This window comes from Ambystoma mexicanum, chromosome 2q (assembly GCF_040938575.1).
Source record: "Ambystoma mexicanum isolate Mex_15411 chromosome 2q, UKY_AmexF1_1, whole genome shotgun sequence".
NCBI lineage: Eukaryota > Metazoa > Chordata > Amphibia > Caudata > Ambystomatidae > Ambystoma > Ambystoma mexicanum.
The window spans coordinates 1,367,905,096-1,367,922,474 of record NC_090924.1 but is presented as its reverse complement, the minus strand read 5'-3'; the positions used below and the strand labels follow the sequence as shown (position 1 = coordinate 1,367,922,474).

The 17,379-nt window shown below is 46.1% G+C and overlaps 1 protein-coding gene across 2 annotated transcripts in view; it reads right to left on the bottom strand.

Moving 5' to 3' along the window:
• TOP2B (DNA topoisomerase II beta) overlaps positions 1 to 17,379 on the bottom strand; it is a 934,132-nt gene that overhangs the window by 113,519 nt on the left and 803,234 nt on the right. For both annotated transcript variants that reach the window (XM_069648849.1, XM_069648850.1), the window contains exons 30-31: positions 15,414 to 15,572; positions 14,378 to 14,750 (exon numbers count right to left, since the gene is read on the bottom strand). In XM_069648849.1, coding sequence (XP_069504950.1) covers positions 14,378 to 14,750; positions 15,414 to 15,572 — 532 coding nt within the window. The remainder of the gene's footprint in view (positions 1 to 14,377; positions 14,751 to 15,413; positions 15,573 to 17,379) is intronic.

Here is a 17,379-nt window from a genome sequence, read left to right as displayed (position 1 = left end):
ATGGGATAGAGGACCTCTGAATGGCATACCTGGATGACATTGCAGTGTTCAGCCTTACTTGGAACAAACATATTGACGACCTAGGATATGTTTTGCAGGCTCTTGAGCAGGCCCATCTGACCATAAAGACAAGCAATGTCAAATTGGTCAGAGTAAAGTGGTCTACCTTGGACATGAGGTAGGAGGAGGTGAAATAAGGCAATTGCCTAGCAAAGTACAAGCTGTACAAGACTGGGCCACCCCTACTACTCAATCCCAAGTAAGAGCCTTTCTAGGTCTCGCAGGTTACTATAGGAACTTCATTTTGAACAATGGGACCATAGCTTCTCCCTTGAATGTGATGATCTCACCCAAATTCCCCAAGAAGGTTGTGTGGAATGAGGAGTGCACGAAGGCATTTGAAGGACTTAAGAAAGCCCTTTGTCAAGCTCCAGTCTTAAGCGCTCCTGACTACAACCAATCCTTTACTGTACAAACTGATGTTTCCAATACAGGTATAGGTGCAGTTCTGAGTCAGCTGGACGGGAAAGGCAGGGAACAACCTATCTGCTTCATCAGTAGGAAACTGAAGGACCCTGAAACAAGGTGGGCAACCAGAGAACGTGAATGTTTTGCTATTGTTTGGTCTTTGAACAAGTTTAGACATACTTGCATGGATCTACTTTTATGATTCAAACAGACCACCAACCTTTGAGATGGTTAATGCAGATGAAAGGGGAACATCCTATATTGTTAAGATGGTCTATCAGCATTCAGGGGTTTGATTATACCATAGAATACAGGTCAGGGTATAATCACCAAAATACTGATGGTCTCTCCAGAAATTAAGACTGACTGGAGTTAGAAAATTCATCCAGGGGTGGATGAAATCCTTGTTTCCCTTAGTCTGAGGGGGACGAGTGTTAGGGAGAATTCTCAGAAATGTGCTAATTCCTCTCCACCTTAGACACCCAGCACTTTTGCTGGACTCTAGGACTTTTTAATTTTTAACCAGGAGAAAGTGAGACCTTTTTCCAAATCTCTCATGTATTTGTCTGTGATTTAAACACTGTTTCTTTTGGTTTTGGAGTCTGACAAACTCCGTAGGCATCATCTTTGTATTGTGACACACAGCACCTTCAGTGCCATTGAACAGGGAAGTCTCTTAGATTTCCCAAAGGTTTAAATACCTTCTCTTGGTGAAACCACTGTTTCCAAGAGTAGTGAAATGAAATGTACTTTATTTACAATTTGTAACTTTCTAGACCCAGTGAACACCATCTTACCATAGGGTGCTAGAGAGGTAACATTGTCCAGTTTCTCATGTAACATTTGTATGCAACTCTTTCTACAATTAATGGCTGGTGGCAGTGGTTGACTTTACTACCATTGTGTGTTTTTACCGCGGGCTGCATTCGCAGCTGCAGCAAGACACCCATGGGCGCCCATTTTGTCTAAATAGCCCTGGTCGTCTTTGTTCACTATTTCTTGTCAGAAAGGTCCTTCGAGATTTACTCTGCGCGCCAAACCAAGTTTGGTCCTTTTGTTCATTTTGTCTTTGGCGGGATTCACGAGTAAAGCCCGCCTCTGGCTCCAGTATGTCTGGCAGGGGCAGGAAGTGAGGAATGTGCCCGAAACTCCCTGTGCTTAATCCTTTTGGTTACAGGAATGCACTCAAAGGTGATTGGCGAGCTGGCTGTCCAGCAAGGACAGCCACACTGCTGTGTGAATGGCAGCTAGGCTGAATGAATGGGAAAAACCTGCATAAAAGGCAAGGCTTTTTGGCTTGGAAGGTAGGGTCGACCACTGGATGAAGGAATCCGAAGAACTTGAAAGAGATGCCTGCTGCAGCTCCCGGACCGTTGGCTTGCCCGGTGAAGTCCTGCTGCTTTGTTATTATGCTCACCAAGTCTCTGCAGAGGTGTTGTGGCACGGTTGCAGCCCTCCCTGAACCTGAATCACCCCCTTCAGGCCTCTCCCTCAGTAGAAAAGCTGTGAGCAGTGGTACGTGGTGATACTGCTCCTGTGAATTATGGAAGGGAAGCTCTCCGTCCTGCAACTTCTAGCAGGGGCGCGTTGAATGGGATCTAGTTCCTTAACTGATCCATGATAAGGATTAGTCCAGTCCAGCTGAGACTATGCTTCTCCTTATGATTGGTAAGTCTTCCTTGAGCTCTTGTGATGCTGTTTGTTCTGTTTAATGTCTTTGTATGTTGCTCCTATTTATGCCCGCAATAATGTCTCTCTTCCGTTTTCTTCCCTTAGATGGAAATGCGGCCTCAATGCAGCTGTGAGACGCGGCCGGATGGAAGATGGATGCTACCGCAATGTTCGACAGCAGGTAAGTGATGGTTTAAGGAAAAGTGCAAAACATGGCGAAGCGCAACCTTAAACTGACTGTTTTTTCGATGTCTAACCTTGTCTTCTGTTTTACCTTGCAGGCGCTGCTGTCGACAATGGAGCGAGATGTACAGGTAAGAACAGCTTCCCCCAGTTGGTAAGTATGCTGGCAGGAAGCAGGATGTCCAGGAAGCAGGATCTGCAAAGTTAAGTCTGACCTCAGGAGACGGTGAGCGTTGCGCTGCTTGCAAGTGTGGAATAACGCGAAGCGTCTCTCTTGAGGATCGGGGCAGCTTATATAGCTGAGATTGTGGGCACGCCCTTCAGGGCCGGCTTACCAGCCACACCCTGCCACTCCTAGAGTGAGCACGTGCGAAAGCAATACATTATCAGCCACACCCAAGAATACACTTGGGGCTGCTTAATGGACGGAATGTTCAAGGTTAATGCATCTGAAGTGCTAAGTCCATAATAAAAGCTTTTTGGTGTTAAATGGATGTTCTTGTTTACTTTTGTTCATGAGCCTGGCGCCAAGACAAGTGTTGACTCAGGTCTCCTGTGCATGCGACCCCTGCATGGCTGTGCCCCTGACTTCATGACCCTGACATGTGCTGGAGCTCTGAATTAGCCTAGACTAGAGAAGCCCTGCAAGGAGGACTTCTCCCCTTGATTTGATGGGACCAATCAACTCCAAAGTTAACTTGTTTGAACATCCTCTCGGAGCTGGCTGTAATTCCACTGCTGCTGCAGCTGGAACCGAAGTGCCAGGGAGAGGAACACCAAACTGAGTGCATCACTTTTAAGTTGGACCCAAGCTTGTGGAAGATCCTCCGGACTCCCAGTAAGCAGGACTGACCAAGCCTGAGCCACCTTAACAGAGTGCTGGACCCCAGATGCAAGGAAGGTCCAGAGTGGTATCCCAGAGTCCACAGTGTTGCTATTTGCTGAGACGCTGAAACCACAAAGTGCTGCTGATTAGATGTTTGTCCTTTTCGGCTGCTGACCATCTCATTGCAGTGTAGCACTCCCCAGAATTCCTCCCTCTTGTCCCCACAACGGAGGCTCTAGAACAAAAGGATCTGCAGAGCCAGCTGGAACCATTTCTTCTAACCAAACGTACTGTAAATTTTGAGAGGACTTACCTCTCGTTGTTGTAGCCTTACTTGATCTCAGTTGAGGCTTGTCTTGGTTGCTTCTGTAGAGTTACTTGCATCTTTTACCTCCCACAAGACTCCCAGCTTGTGACCCTACATTGATTCTACTTTTTCTACAAAGACTTCTAAAACATTATGCAGGACTTTTACTTACCTGCAAGAAGTGCTTCAGCTCACCTAGACTTTTGCCCAATTGACATTGGCTTGTCTGGCTCCCTGAATGACTCTTCTCTCCTCTGCTTGTGTCTTACCTTCCATCCAGGAAAAGGTTAATTTACTTTGCGTTGGGTGGAACCGAAGAAGAACTTGAAGAGGACGCCTGCTGCAACTCTTGGACCGTTGGCTTGCCCGGTGACGCCCTGCTGCAGTTCCGAAACGCCAAATTTGCATCGACAGAGAAGCCCCTGCAAGGACGACTTCTCCCTTTGAGTTGGTGGGACCAATCAACTCCAAAGTAAGCGCCTGGACATCCATCTCGGAGCTGGTTGAATTTCCACAGAGTTGCTGCTGGAAACCATAGAGCCAAGGAGAAGAACACAAGTTTGTGTGCGTTGCTTTTAAGTTGGCCAAGAGCTCCAGGAAGATCCTCTGCACTCCCAGGAAGCAGGACTAACCAAGCCTGAGGCCCCTCAACAGAGTGTGGGATCCCCCCAGAAGCAAGGAAAGTCCACGTGGACAGCCAGGAACCGCAGTGTTGCCATTTGCGGTAGACCCGAGGAGCTGAAACACTGAACAGCCACTGAAAGTTAAAGTTTGCCGGTTGTGAGTTTTGACCATTCCTGTGCAGTGCAGGAGTCCCCAAACATCCTCCCACTTGTCCCCACGACTGAGGCCCAAGAACAGTGAGATATGCAGAGCTGCACAGGAACAGGAGTCATCTGATGCATCTTTTCTTCATTTTAAAGATACTGTACAAAGTCTAAGATAACTTACCTCTTGCTGTAGAGTTGCTTGCATCTTCTACTACTCACAAGTCAAACAACTCGTGGCCCTATATTGATTCATCTTTTTCTTCAAAGACTTCTGAAACATTGTGCAAAGACTTTTGTAGCCAGCTTCAAAGAAGTGCTTCAGCCCATATAGACTCTTGCCTATGGACTTTGGCTTAGTCTGTTTCTTTTATTATTTTTTTTAAAAACATTTATTTTAACTTGCACAGATACATCAACAAGTCTTCCATTTCCACATTATACACAGCATTACTATTTCACGGTACATTGCTAGCATGTAAATGATACATGTTATTTTATTGTATCGGGATTAGTGTCTTCTGTGTTTTTGTCAGAGAGGTATTGCCGGAACCTGCCCCTTATGTCTCTGGGGCGACTCCTGATGGGCAACAGTTCAGTACACTCTTCTTCACAGTCACAGCCATGTCTCTCTCCCAGTCATATTTTGTAGGTAGCTCCACACTCTTCCACTTCATCAAGATCGCACATTTTGCAAGTATTAGGCTAAGATTAAGCAGCTTACGCCACCCTGGGTTCATACTTCCAACCTCCCCCAGCAGAAACATTGCGTGGCTCCATTCTATAGGTTGATCAGCCATGGCGTCTAATACTTCACACACCCCTGTCCAATATGTCGATTGACGGGTGCATGCCCACAGCATGTGGAACGTATCTGCGTTCTCGCTTCCACATCTAGGGCATTTAACATCCGTCGATGGGAATATCTTTTTTAGTTTAGCTGGTGTATAATGTGTATATCTTTTTTAGGTTAGCTGGTGTATAATGTGTTCTGTGTATAATTTTATAATGTATTAGTCGAAATCGTGAATTGCACGAGATGTTTTTCGTAAGGCCACAGATTCGTGTCCATTGCATGTCAGTGATGGTGTGGTCCAGATCCCACTCCCCTTTCTCTTTTGTTCCCTGGGCCGCTGGTCCCCTATTGGATATCACCATTTTATATAACGTGGAGGCCGTTGTCTTGGAGTTCCCTGCTGTGAATATATACCCTAGACCCAAGTGTATTGTGGGTTCTGCCGGGAAGATACCCCAGACCTTTGCCATTGCTGATTTCACACGCAGGTAATACAGTTTCTGTAACGCTGTGTCACCTATTACATCCTTGATATCCTCCCAGAGTATGAATTGTTTATCCGGGGGGGCATGTAAGGGGCCTCCCACAATGGCATATTTGGGTGATATAAAACCTCTTGTCCAGATATTCCTGCTATCCTATCCAGGCGGTGCACGTCACCAATGAGGAATCAGTAGTGTGGACACGAGAAGAGTGATCTGCCCGGCCCCACAGGCATTGTGCTGAAGATAAAATAGCTTGGGCAAAATGATCATCTTGACCAATGCAAGCCTACCCATGAGAGATAGTGAGAGTTCGCCATCGCTCAAGTTTAGTGCAGAGTGCTACAGCAAGTGTTTCGTAGTTTAAGTAGCGTGTGAGTTGTGCTGTCCTTGCCACTTGTACGCCCAGGTATTTCACATGGTTGGGACTCCACTAAAGACCATGGAATGCCATGGGCTTCGGGGTGGCCTCTGTCAGTGGGAATATCTCAGATTTGGCAGCATTCAATTTTAGTCCAGAGTACTCCCCAAATTCCCTGACTACGTTCAGTGCCTTCTTTATATTACGATTGGGGTATAGCATATCATCATTGGCATATAACGTGATAATCTCAGTTCTGTCTGAGTTGGATCCAGAGTCTGCTGAATCGGGACCGCAGTAGGTCAGCTAATGGCTCTATAACTAGTGCACAAAAGAGGTGACAATGGACAGCATTGCTGCATGCCTCCTGCTAGTTCTATTATTTCTGACAATTTCCCATTGATACATACCCTGGCATATGGTTGGGTGTATAACACTCTGACCCATTTTGTAAAATGTGGGCCGAACCCATTATTGTGTAGGACTCTGAACAAGAAGGGCCAGTGGACAGTATCAAAGGCCTTCTGCATGTCCAATGCCAGTGCCAACCCTTGCATGTTCTTGGGGATTGAGTTCAGTATATCGAAACAGCCGCGGATGTTTGTCACTGTAGATCTACCCGTTATGAACCCTGCCTGGTCCTTGTGGACCATGTAAGGCATCAAGGAGCTCAGCGGCGTGGCTAGGATTTTCGAAGATTTTCGCGTCTGTGTTGATCAGTGAGAGCGGTCTCTAGGAACTGCAGTCCTCAGGACTCTTCCCAGGTTTGAGCAATAGTGCGATTATCGCCTCTCGGGTGGACCTGGTAACCGGCCCAGACTCAAGTGCTTCGGTCCAGACAGCAAGGAGTCTGGGTACCAGGGTGTCAGCAAAATCTTTATAAAATTCGGCTCCTAGGTCATCAAAGCCTGGTGCTTGGCAGTTGGGTAAGAAATAAATTGCTTCAGCAATCTCTTCTTTTGTAATCGGGGCCTGTAATATTTCTTTTGATTCTGCAGATAGCAGTGTGGTAGGTATGTTCGACAAGTATTCATCTTGCTCTTCTTCCTTGGTCGCACTTTGAAGGCTTGCCACAGCACCTCCTGTGTCTCCACCGTGCCATCATTATGTTCGAAATACTCATCTATGTGTTTGGTCAAATTACTCTTGTACACTTGATCTGCCAGTGCTGTAACTTTAAACCTCCATTGTGGTCTCTGTGGGGCGACTTTAGGGATTAGCACATGTATCAAAATTGGGGAATGGTCTGACATCGCTCCAGGTAGTATAGCAGATTTGGATACCCACCCTAATGCCCTCTGATAGTAGCCAAATGTCGATCCTTGAGTGCATATCATTCACAGATGAATAAAACGTGTAATTTAGTTGAGTGCCATTGAGCGAGCACCACACATCGCGAAGTCCCAGATCTCTCATGTGAGTGTTTATTGTGCGGGCTGCGTTAGTAAGTGATCTTGGGGTATCAAATGTGCGGTCCAGGTGAGTGTCTAGAATTGTATTGAAGTCGCCCCCGCAGATGAACTGGCCGTGGAGTAGTTGGCACATTTTATTAACAGCTCTGAGAAAAACATTAGATCATCTATGTTTGGGCCATATAGATTCAAAAGTAGTACCTCCTCTTACGCCAACCTCCCGTGCACCTTGACATAGCCTCCCTCAGGATCGCTTTCCGTGTTGTAGTGAGCGTATGGTAATGCCTTGTGTTTCAGTGTGAGCACACCGCGCCCCTTACAGTATGACGTACAATATCGATGTTTACCCCATCCGGGTGCCATCTTCTCGGCTTGTTATTCTAACAAGTGGGTCTCCTGTAGATACACAATTTGAGCCCCCAGTCCATTAATGTATGCCATTCACTTCCCCCTTTTTACCGGCATCCCGAGGCCCCTTACATTCCGGCTTAGTAGCGTGATCCCATTCATGTTATTCCGAGTCATTTGTAGCCGTGCCGTCTAACAAAATTATGTTGCAGAAATGTCTCTGCGGTTTCTTGTATATGGTTAAAGTCTGTACCTGTGCATTTTGAACTGTAACACCCCTCAAAACTTCCCTCTCCTCCCACACCCTCATAATTCCCCGAACTTCAACTATGTCGTGGCCCCCTTCACCCCCTTCCATTAACGGTCCATTTAGTTGATGCACTCACATCAGGGAGTGCTGCGTGGCAGCTGGGGCCGTAGATCATTGTTCGCTTGCCCTCTTCGTTTTTGTCATTAGAATTGTCTGTTGCTTGAACACATAATGAAAACAGAGGTTCTGCTATTTCACACTTCTCGTAGGTAGTCCATTAGATCACAGGTTCATCCTCTCCTCAATTATATTTGAGGACGTCTACTGTGTATTTGGTATCATCGCTCTTGCTCACGCAAAGGAGATGTATTCTCAGCATTCTTTGACTCGGTCGATGTCTGTTCCGTTTGTGGCGAGATGTTTGTGTATACAAAGCTGGCAGCTTCCTCCGGGAAGGTGAAAAAGTATGTCTTATTATTGTGTTGTATATGAAGCTTAGCCGGATACAGCATCACATAGGGGACTTTGCGTTCTCGGAGCATTTTGACACCTGTGAAAGAGCGTCTCTATTGTTGCTCCGCAAGTGTGTAATCCGGGAATATTCTAACGATGTTTGAGCCCAGTTTTAATTCTTGCTTGTCTCTAGCGGCTCATAGGGCCATATCCCTGTCCCTTTAGTTCATTATTCTTGCAATGATAGGTCTTGGATATGCTCCTGGTTTAGGGCGTGGTGCTTGGGATCTATGCGCTCTTTCCACCAAAAAAATGGACCATCCTGGGTTGCCAAACAGGTCTTTGAGTAGTTCCTCCACTGCCAGTTCAATCGGGGCCTTGAGTGCGCACTCCGCGACCCCGACTATACAAATATTATTTCGGAGTGACCTGGCCTCACTTGAGTTTCACGGATCTTGGGTCTTTCGCCATCTCTGTCAGTGTTGTGAAGTGTTTCCAGCGCGTCCACATTCGTATTGATTCGAGTTTCAGCATCCGTGATGCGGCTTGTGCCCTTTTCCAGTTGATTATTTATGGTTGTCACTTTTGAGTTGATCCGGTCTAATTTATCATTCAGGGCTCTGAACTCTTGCTGCATGGATGTGAACACTGCTTGGGGATCCATCATAGTCACCGGAGGAGGGGGGGGGGGGGGAGAGTGGTGGGGGGAGGGTTCCCTGGGGGTGTCTGCGCAGTCCCGGGATCAGCCATAGCTTCTGTTCTGACTACCGTTGTGCATTTGTCGACGACACCCTTTCCTTTTTTGGGGCCCAATCCCTTGGGCATCGCTCCCAAAAGCACCTCTGTCTCTTCCTCTGTTCTTACGTTTCTCCTAGGATCCAAAAGGTGGGAGTGCTGGTGTCGTGACAACCTTTCGTCGTTTCCCGTATCGGGGGGAGGGTGAGGTGGAGTCAAGCCAAGAGTAAGATACCCAACACGAGATCCCTATGCGTGCACCGGCCTTGTTGTGATGATGCCTTCTCCTGAGGTCAACTTATCTATGACCAGCCCCAATAATGTAACTAATAGTTCTCAGGAGGCAAAGTCGTTCCAGGGTCTGTTCCTGGTTCTTCATACTGCATAGTTCGTTCCCTCAATTAGCTGGCCTCAGCGGGGCTCTCCATCTCTGCTCCCGATACAAATTTGTGAGGCACCAGCCCACCTGGAATATGGACTTTCTGTGCAGGTTTTGTTGTTCGCGGGTTGCGTTTCAATTATCCTGCGTAATGCTCAGGCTCGCGTATCCTGAACTGTGTGGAGCCGGTCTTGCCTCCAAATTCCACGCGTCAGCCGACGTTTATACCTGATGCGCCCTCTTTGTCGCAACTTGTACTCATGATACCAGAGTGTATGAGGGACCGTAGATTAGGCTAATCCGTGTCGGACGTCAAGGTTTGTACTTTATGGTGGTAATCTGCACCTTTGGCGGGCAGGGATTTAAGGTGCGTTCATGTAACTAGGTAAAACCACTGTTGAGGCAACAGTACATGCGTTTTCCCAGGTTATGGTCCATGTGTTGCATCTAGCTGCAGCTTCTACTCGTCCCCACGTGTCCGATGCTATTAGGCCGAATCTTTGATGCCCAACCTCTAGTGAGTTGTATCTCAAAGCCTATGTGGTTTGCTATTGTACGTCTCCAGACGGCGTATTGCCGATTATTTACTCTGGTAAGTTTACTGATCTTGAGTGTTTAACTCTCCGTTGTGGCCCTGCATGGTCTGTGTCGTGGGGGCTGCCTGTGTGCACGTAGGAGTGCGTAGGTTCGAGTAATGATCTCTTTCAGTCCCACCACATGTGGGTAGCCCCGTATTGTCCCTCACCTCATGGACAAGCTCCTATCCTGCCGCCTCCAATGTTCGCGTATTTGTTTCTGCTGCCGGATTCAGTGTCCTCGACTATCGTTGGAGAGTTGCTTTGCCTGCGCCGTTGACAAAGGGGGACTGTGTCTGATCCCTAATGCGTGGAATGATATGCGTATTAATGGCGGGCGAGGCAAAGTTTCAATATAGTATGAGCCCAGTCTAGGCGCCCCAGCACTGGTTAATTGTATGCATGCTGCGTTTAGTCCATAAAATTCTGTCTCCTCATTTCTTCCCTCAGCGGGTGCATACGCTGGGCCTCCCCGAGTGTGTGCCCACCTTACTGTATGTCCGCTGTCGCTGCTTTCGTCTGCAGCCAGGGTTTGGATGGTGCCCCAGTGTGCTAGCGCTCAACGGAGGACCCGGAGCGCCAGCAATCATCCATGCGGATGGCAGTTGCGGTACCTCCGGTCTCTCTTTATGTGGTATGATCCGGCTGCGTCCAGAGCCGCTGATGCAGGGACCCCGGTGCGGGCAATAGGGGCAGTGCGTTTTCTCACGCCCGCCAGGAGTCTGAAGGTGCTTCACTGGGGGGCACCGGTTCCACACAGTGTATGTCCGGTTTTCCACCACCGAACTCAGATTTTTCGTCCACATGTTGAGAGCCCCTTTAGATGTCCACTTGGCTATTTTCAGGAGGAATCGGGCTAAATTACTCTTATCCTTGCTCTTCAGGCCCCAGCTTGCAGCGGAGCTCACACGGGAAGCTGCATTCTCCGTGTGCGCAACAGCGCCCCCCGGCTTAGTCTATTTTAACTGAATGACTCTTATTGAAGGATCTAAAAGTATTTGCTGGCTTAAGAAACATTTATGGTATCTTGTTTGTGTTAGGCAAAGTTTGAATGCAGTACCCTCTGGGACCACTATGACTACAATTGTAATTAAAACCAACCTTTGGTAGAAGTCTGTACCACACAGTTTTGGTAGCGTGTTGAGCAGCCAGGCGTATCTCAAGAGGGAATGTGAGCTGTAATGATGTTACACAGAGGTCTACAATCACAGGTGTTCAAATAAACTCTTACACTCAAGATTTCTTTGATAAATACTTATTAATTTATTTCTGTCAGTTATAAACCATTCAATAGAAAGAGGCAATTATATAATACAAACAAATACACTTCAATACTATTTCAGAAAAAACTTTTCAAGAGGAGTAAAAGGCAAAGATTATTAGAACATGAAAGGCTACAATTATTATTCTTAGACGGTGCAAATATTTAGAGCTCACCAGAAGAATCAATTCAATTCAATAGGCTAGGCCAAAGTCAATTGGCTAAAGTCTTGGATAGGATAAAGCAGTTCAGGTAGTTAAACGGAAAAGTCTAGACAAAAGTTAGAAGAATTATATGTTGGGTCACAAGCTGATTAGCTTTTACCCGACCGCCAACTATCCGTAGCTCCGGTAGCGTTAAATCACGGGAGCCATGTTTTTCAAGATGGCGTCTAAGCCCCCCCCCTGTAAAAACTGGTCCCGGTCATCATTTTTCACCATTTCTTTTTGGAAAGGTCCTTCTAGAGTTTGTTTGTGTGCGCCAAACCAGGTTTGGTCCCTTTGTTCCTTCGCCTTTGGCGGGGTTCAGGACTGAAGACCGCCTCTGGCGCAGTGTCTGGGGTGGGCAGTAAGTGAGGGAGGTGCCCGAAACTCCCTGTGCTTAGTCTTCTAGGAGACCCAAATGCACTCTGTGGTCATTGGCTGGCTGACTGTCCGGCAAGGACAGCCACCCTGCTGGGTGGCTGACAGCTAGGCTGGAATGAATGGGAGGACACTGGATAAAAGGCGAGTCTCTTGGCTTGGAAGGCAGAGTCGACCACTGGAAAGAAAGAACCGAAGACAAGCTTGAAGAGGACGGACGGCTGCTGCAACTCCTGGACCGTTGGTTTGGCTGGTGAAGCCCTGCTGCAGGTCCGAGATCGCCAAGTTCACCTCGAGAGAGAAGCCCCTGCAAAGACAACTTCTCCCTTTGAGTTTGTGGGACCAATCAACAACACTAAGCCACCTGGACACCTAATCTCGGAGCTGGTTGAATTTCCTCAAAGTGCTGCAGGAAACCGTAGAACCAGGGAGAGGGACACCAGTTTGTGTGCTTTAATTACAGCTACCGGAATTGCAGTTTGTCAAGCTTTTTCACTGTTCAAGTGCAGTGCAGGAGTCCTCCGACGTCCTCCCTCTTGTCCCCACGACTGAAGCCCAGGAACAGCGAGATCTGCAGGAACTGCCAGGAACAGAAGTCATCAGCTGCCTCTTTCTTCATTTGTAAGGTACTGTAAAACCAGAGAGTACTTACCTCTCGCAGTGAAAGTGCTTGGAACTTTCCCAACTCTCAGGCCTAATCAGCGTGTGACCCAACATATGATTCTTCTTGCTACAAACTATTCCTAAGAACTTTTGCAGAGAATTTTCCGTTTAACTACCAGAACTGCTTTATTCTATCCAAGACTTCAGCCCATTGACTTTGGCCTAGCCTATTGAATTGAATTGACTCTTCTGGTGAACTCTAAATATTTGCACTGTCTAAGAATAATTGTAATCTTTCATGTTCTAATAATCTTTGCCTTTTACTCCTCTTGAAAAGTATTTCTGAAATAGTATTGACGTAGATTTGTGTGTATTATATAATTGCCTCCTTCTATTGAATTATTTATAACTGCCCAATAAATTAATAAGTATTTACCAAAGAAACCTTCAGTGTACATTTATTTGAACACCTGTGATTGTAGACCTCTGTGTAACATCATTCCCTCTTGAGCTAAGCCTGGCTGCTCAACACGCTCCCAAAACTGAGTGGTACAGACTCATAACGGAGGTTGGTTTTGCTTAGACCTGTAGTCATAGTGGTCTGTAGTGGTCCCAGAGGGTACTGCATTCAAACTTTGCTTAACAACACACTGAAAGTAAATAAACACACACAAGTTGGTAGAATATGTCCACTGCCACCAGCCATAAATGTATGCTTTTCACTGGAACATAAATGTTACAGGGGCAGTGAGAACGGGGATACCATGTAACCCCCTCAGCACGCCACATAAAGTGGTGTGTGCTGATCTCACAAGATAAAATGTAAGAAGGATAAAATGTATCCCTCTATTCTTGGGTACTTGTGTTTCCACAAGGAAAATACAATAACATGCAAAGGGTAGCCCAAAGAACTCCCAGCAACACTGCACAAAAGGTGCTGCAAAAGGAAATTACAGATGCCATAGACACTTGAAGGCATACAAGACTCCAATGTAAAAGTATAAAAAGTGATACAAAATGGTCTGGCAAACAGGGGTAAAGAATGAGTGAGCAGGGAAAAAGAATCCCACTCACTCAGGAGACAGACCAACAAATCCAGTGTCCCAGCAAAAAGTGCTGGAGGTCTCAGAGGCAGGGTCAGACTGGGACAAGAAATAGGCCCGGTCACCCAAACAAAAGTGGCCCATCCCTTGCTTCATGACCCTTGACCTCTGATGACATCACCGGAAGAAATGTCATTTGACCCCACCCCAAAGTGACATCCCAGGAAGCGATATAAAACAACCTTTCACCCCTTGACAAAACAGGAAGTGGCATCAAATGGTATTATTCCCAAGTACACAACGAATGATATGGATATGATTTCACCAATGTGATATACATTTCATACAAGAATGGATCACTATACATATCATTAATATCTGTGTGTATAGATCCATATTGTCAAATTACTGTGAATCCAAGCAGATGTCCAAGGCCAAACGATATGTCATTGTATAGCACTAATGCTTAAGCTCTTTTCTTATAGAAGAAATATGCATACAATATCACCCAACCTGTGTTGGTGCTCATTTATCGACATAAGAAGGATAAAAGGCTTTTAAAAAAAAAAAATGTAAAAAATAAAACAATATTTTATTTTTACAAACCGCCCCCAACTCCCCAGGGACGATTTCGGCCCAGCCACGGGCCGAAAGGCCGAGGGGCCAATCCGACCCTGCTCAGAGGTGAAGGGAATTTGGCATAGAAATGGAAAATCTCCATAACACAGCCTTTCATCCGACATGTACTTATTTTATGCTGCACTTCAAGGCATACCAGATTACATTATTACATTTAATTTAGCTTCTACATTGGATATAGAACTACATATGATTTCAACTATCTCAAAAAAATCAAAAAGTGATGAATTCACTTACTCTGTAGTTAGCTTGAATTTGAAGGGAGAAGACTTGATGGACGACTTCACTGGGGAAAATTTGATCGAAGTCTTGATGGGGGGCAAGGATTTTACAGGGGAAGATGGTTTCACAGGAGAAAGTTTCACAGGGGGAGAAGTTTTTAGGGGAGAGGAGCAAAAATCATCCTTGTCCAAACTGTCCAATGGCACACTGTCCTCATCCTCCAGTTCCTCATCTTCTTCCACAGTTTCAACATCTTCCGCTTCACTGTGTCGAACTGGAGAGGCCTTCGGTTTGAGGTCATTCAAGTCATTGCAGTCATTAAGGAGTTCCTCCTCTTCATCGGCTTCTTCCTCTTCTGAGAAATCAAACGTGTACTTGGGCCGCTCAGCTGCAATAAAGGATTTCGCGGTTAAAAGCAAGCAATACTTTAGTAGAATAAACTGCTCATAGCTCCCACCTAAAGTAGCGTGCACATTCGGAAAAATGATGGACATATTCAATTAATATTTTTTGGCATGGTGTAAAAAAATAGTGAATGCCAACATTACATTTAAATGAAAGAGCCTGCAACATGGAGATCACAGCAAAGCCAAATCCTGATATTAATTTGTATTCGTCTAGGGGGCCACAGGGAAAAAACGTTCCTAGATCTAAATGTTAGAACTCCTAAAAGGGAATTAACACTGCATAGGGGGCCTACATTACATGTTTTTATGTAGCAAATCTTTCACCAAAATGTACCCATCCTATCCACTAAAAATGTGTTGGTCAAATGGCCAGGATGCAATTCCGTTTTTGGTGTGCACCACAGGGACATGTTCACAGTGTAAACTGAGTGTGTGCATAACTATGTGAAGAAACCCCAGGTATAATGAAGGAAATATCTCCTTGCTTGTAGATGCCCCTTTTACCGTCGGCAACATGGTTCAAGGGTAGAAGGATTTGTAAACATTTTGTGGTATCCATAAGTAAAACATTGATGAACAGCTAACCTCCTACAGGATTCCTAAACAATTGAACATTTACAGCTGTACATATGTAAATCACACACCTGCAGCTCTCCGAAGAAGAGAATCTCTTGGAATAACCACAGGTTCCACTTCCTCAGGTTCGCTTTCAGACTTGGATTCATCATCGGACCATGGATTTCGTTTTTTAACTTTCTTGGATGAGGTTTTCCCAGTCCCTGGTGCTCTTCGTGCTCTGGAACCTGAAGCAGAACTTTCAATTAGAATTAAGAAGCCACTTGTCAATGGTGTGGTTGTGCAGCGAGGGCCAGGGGTAACCATGACCAGTGTCAATGGAGTAGTCATGTCTTAAACATTTAATCTACTACCAATGAGTGCCAGAATAATCACACTGCACATGAGCGGATAGCTGCCAACAAAAATGCAAGCATTTATGTGATTAAAAAGGTAGGCAAACATGAACATGACTGGTGGTAAGTAGGAAATATGTAACTAGGATGATGTAGTCGAATAAGGCAAGATGCGCCTACCTAATTGCTCACCAGTGGAAGTTAAAAGTCCCTTTAGAGACAACTATTGTGGAAACCAATTCAGGGCTTTTGTCAGTAGAGTCACATTGCTAAATCATTTTAAATGACTAAAAATAATGTACTGCAAAGTCAATCGTGTCAACATTCGAAGCTATAGTGACGTCCTTGGATTAGTTTTAATTGTAAAATAAGAATCACATGAAAGTAATTTGCTTAGCAGTAATTGTCTTACTATGGATTCTTCTCCCGCAGATTCCTCATCCGATAGATAGCCCTTCCAGCATCAGCTGCTCAGAAACCTTTCGATAGGGGGGGGCTTAATGCAGCTCGATGTAGACTTCATCTTGACTTCGACGCACCACTCCTCAATTCAGAACATGACATTGGTGGTATATGGGATACATTACTACCCGTAATTGTATTTCTGCTGCTTAAATCTGCTTAGGTTAACATGCTTTGCAAAGGCTGACATCTAGTGGAAGCTGCAGAGTAATTGTTAGGGAGATTTATCATGTTTATGCTTCATTCCCTCTCCCACTGAGACCCCCAGCTATTTCTTCTGGACTGCTGGACCTTTTTCTTTATATCCTGAATGAGTGGAACCATGTTCCACCCATTCTTTCTTATGTGCTCTGTCTTTTGGAACTCTGTTCTCGGCAATGAACAAGTTACTTTCTTACCTGGTAACGTTCTTTCGATGGGATGGTCCGACGACGTATTCCATATCTATGACAGGTAATCACCACAGCTGTGCTGCTTCGGAAACTTTTCCGGCGTCTGCGTCCTGCGTCGATGACGTCGATGCGCTGCCGTCGAGGACCTCCTCCGACGTCATCCGATGTGATAAGTAGGACGCACGACGCCAGTAGCCTCAGTTGTAGTTTTTTCCCCCAGAACGTGTGACAATAGTCAACTGCCAGTCCGACACAAAGCCTTGCGGAACGTAAGCTGCAAACGCAACAGAAATTCTGCAGCGGGGAAGGCAGGGCGGGAGCGATATGGAATACGTCGTCGGACCATCCCATCGAAAGAACGTTACCAGGTAAGAAAGTAACTTGTTCTTCGAGGGGATTGGGTCCTCCGACGTATTCCATATCTATGACAGACTCCCAAAGCAGTACCAAATCAAGGAGGAGGGAAAGAATTTAGAAACAAAATTTAGAATAGCCAATCAAATAGCAGAGCAAAGGACCGCCTTGCCAAAGGCCAGATCCTGCCCTCTGATGGAATCGAGGGAATAATGCCGCACAAATGTATGCACTGAAGCCCAGGTGGCAGCATCACAGATGTTGCGAATAGGAACACCCCTCTGCAGGGCAGTAGATGCAGCCAAGCCCCTGGTAGAATGGGCCCGCAAGCCAGCCGGAGGGTCCTTGCCCGCCAAGCGGTAACACTCCGAGATGGCCAAAATAATCCAGCGGGACAAAGTCTGTTTCGTCACAGCTTGCCCCAAGCGCTTACCAGCGTAACCAATAAAGAGTTGATCGTCCACTCTGACCCGGGACATGCGAGAAACATA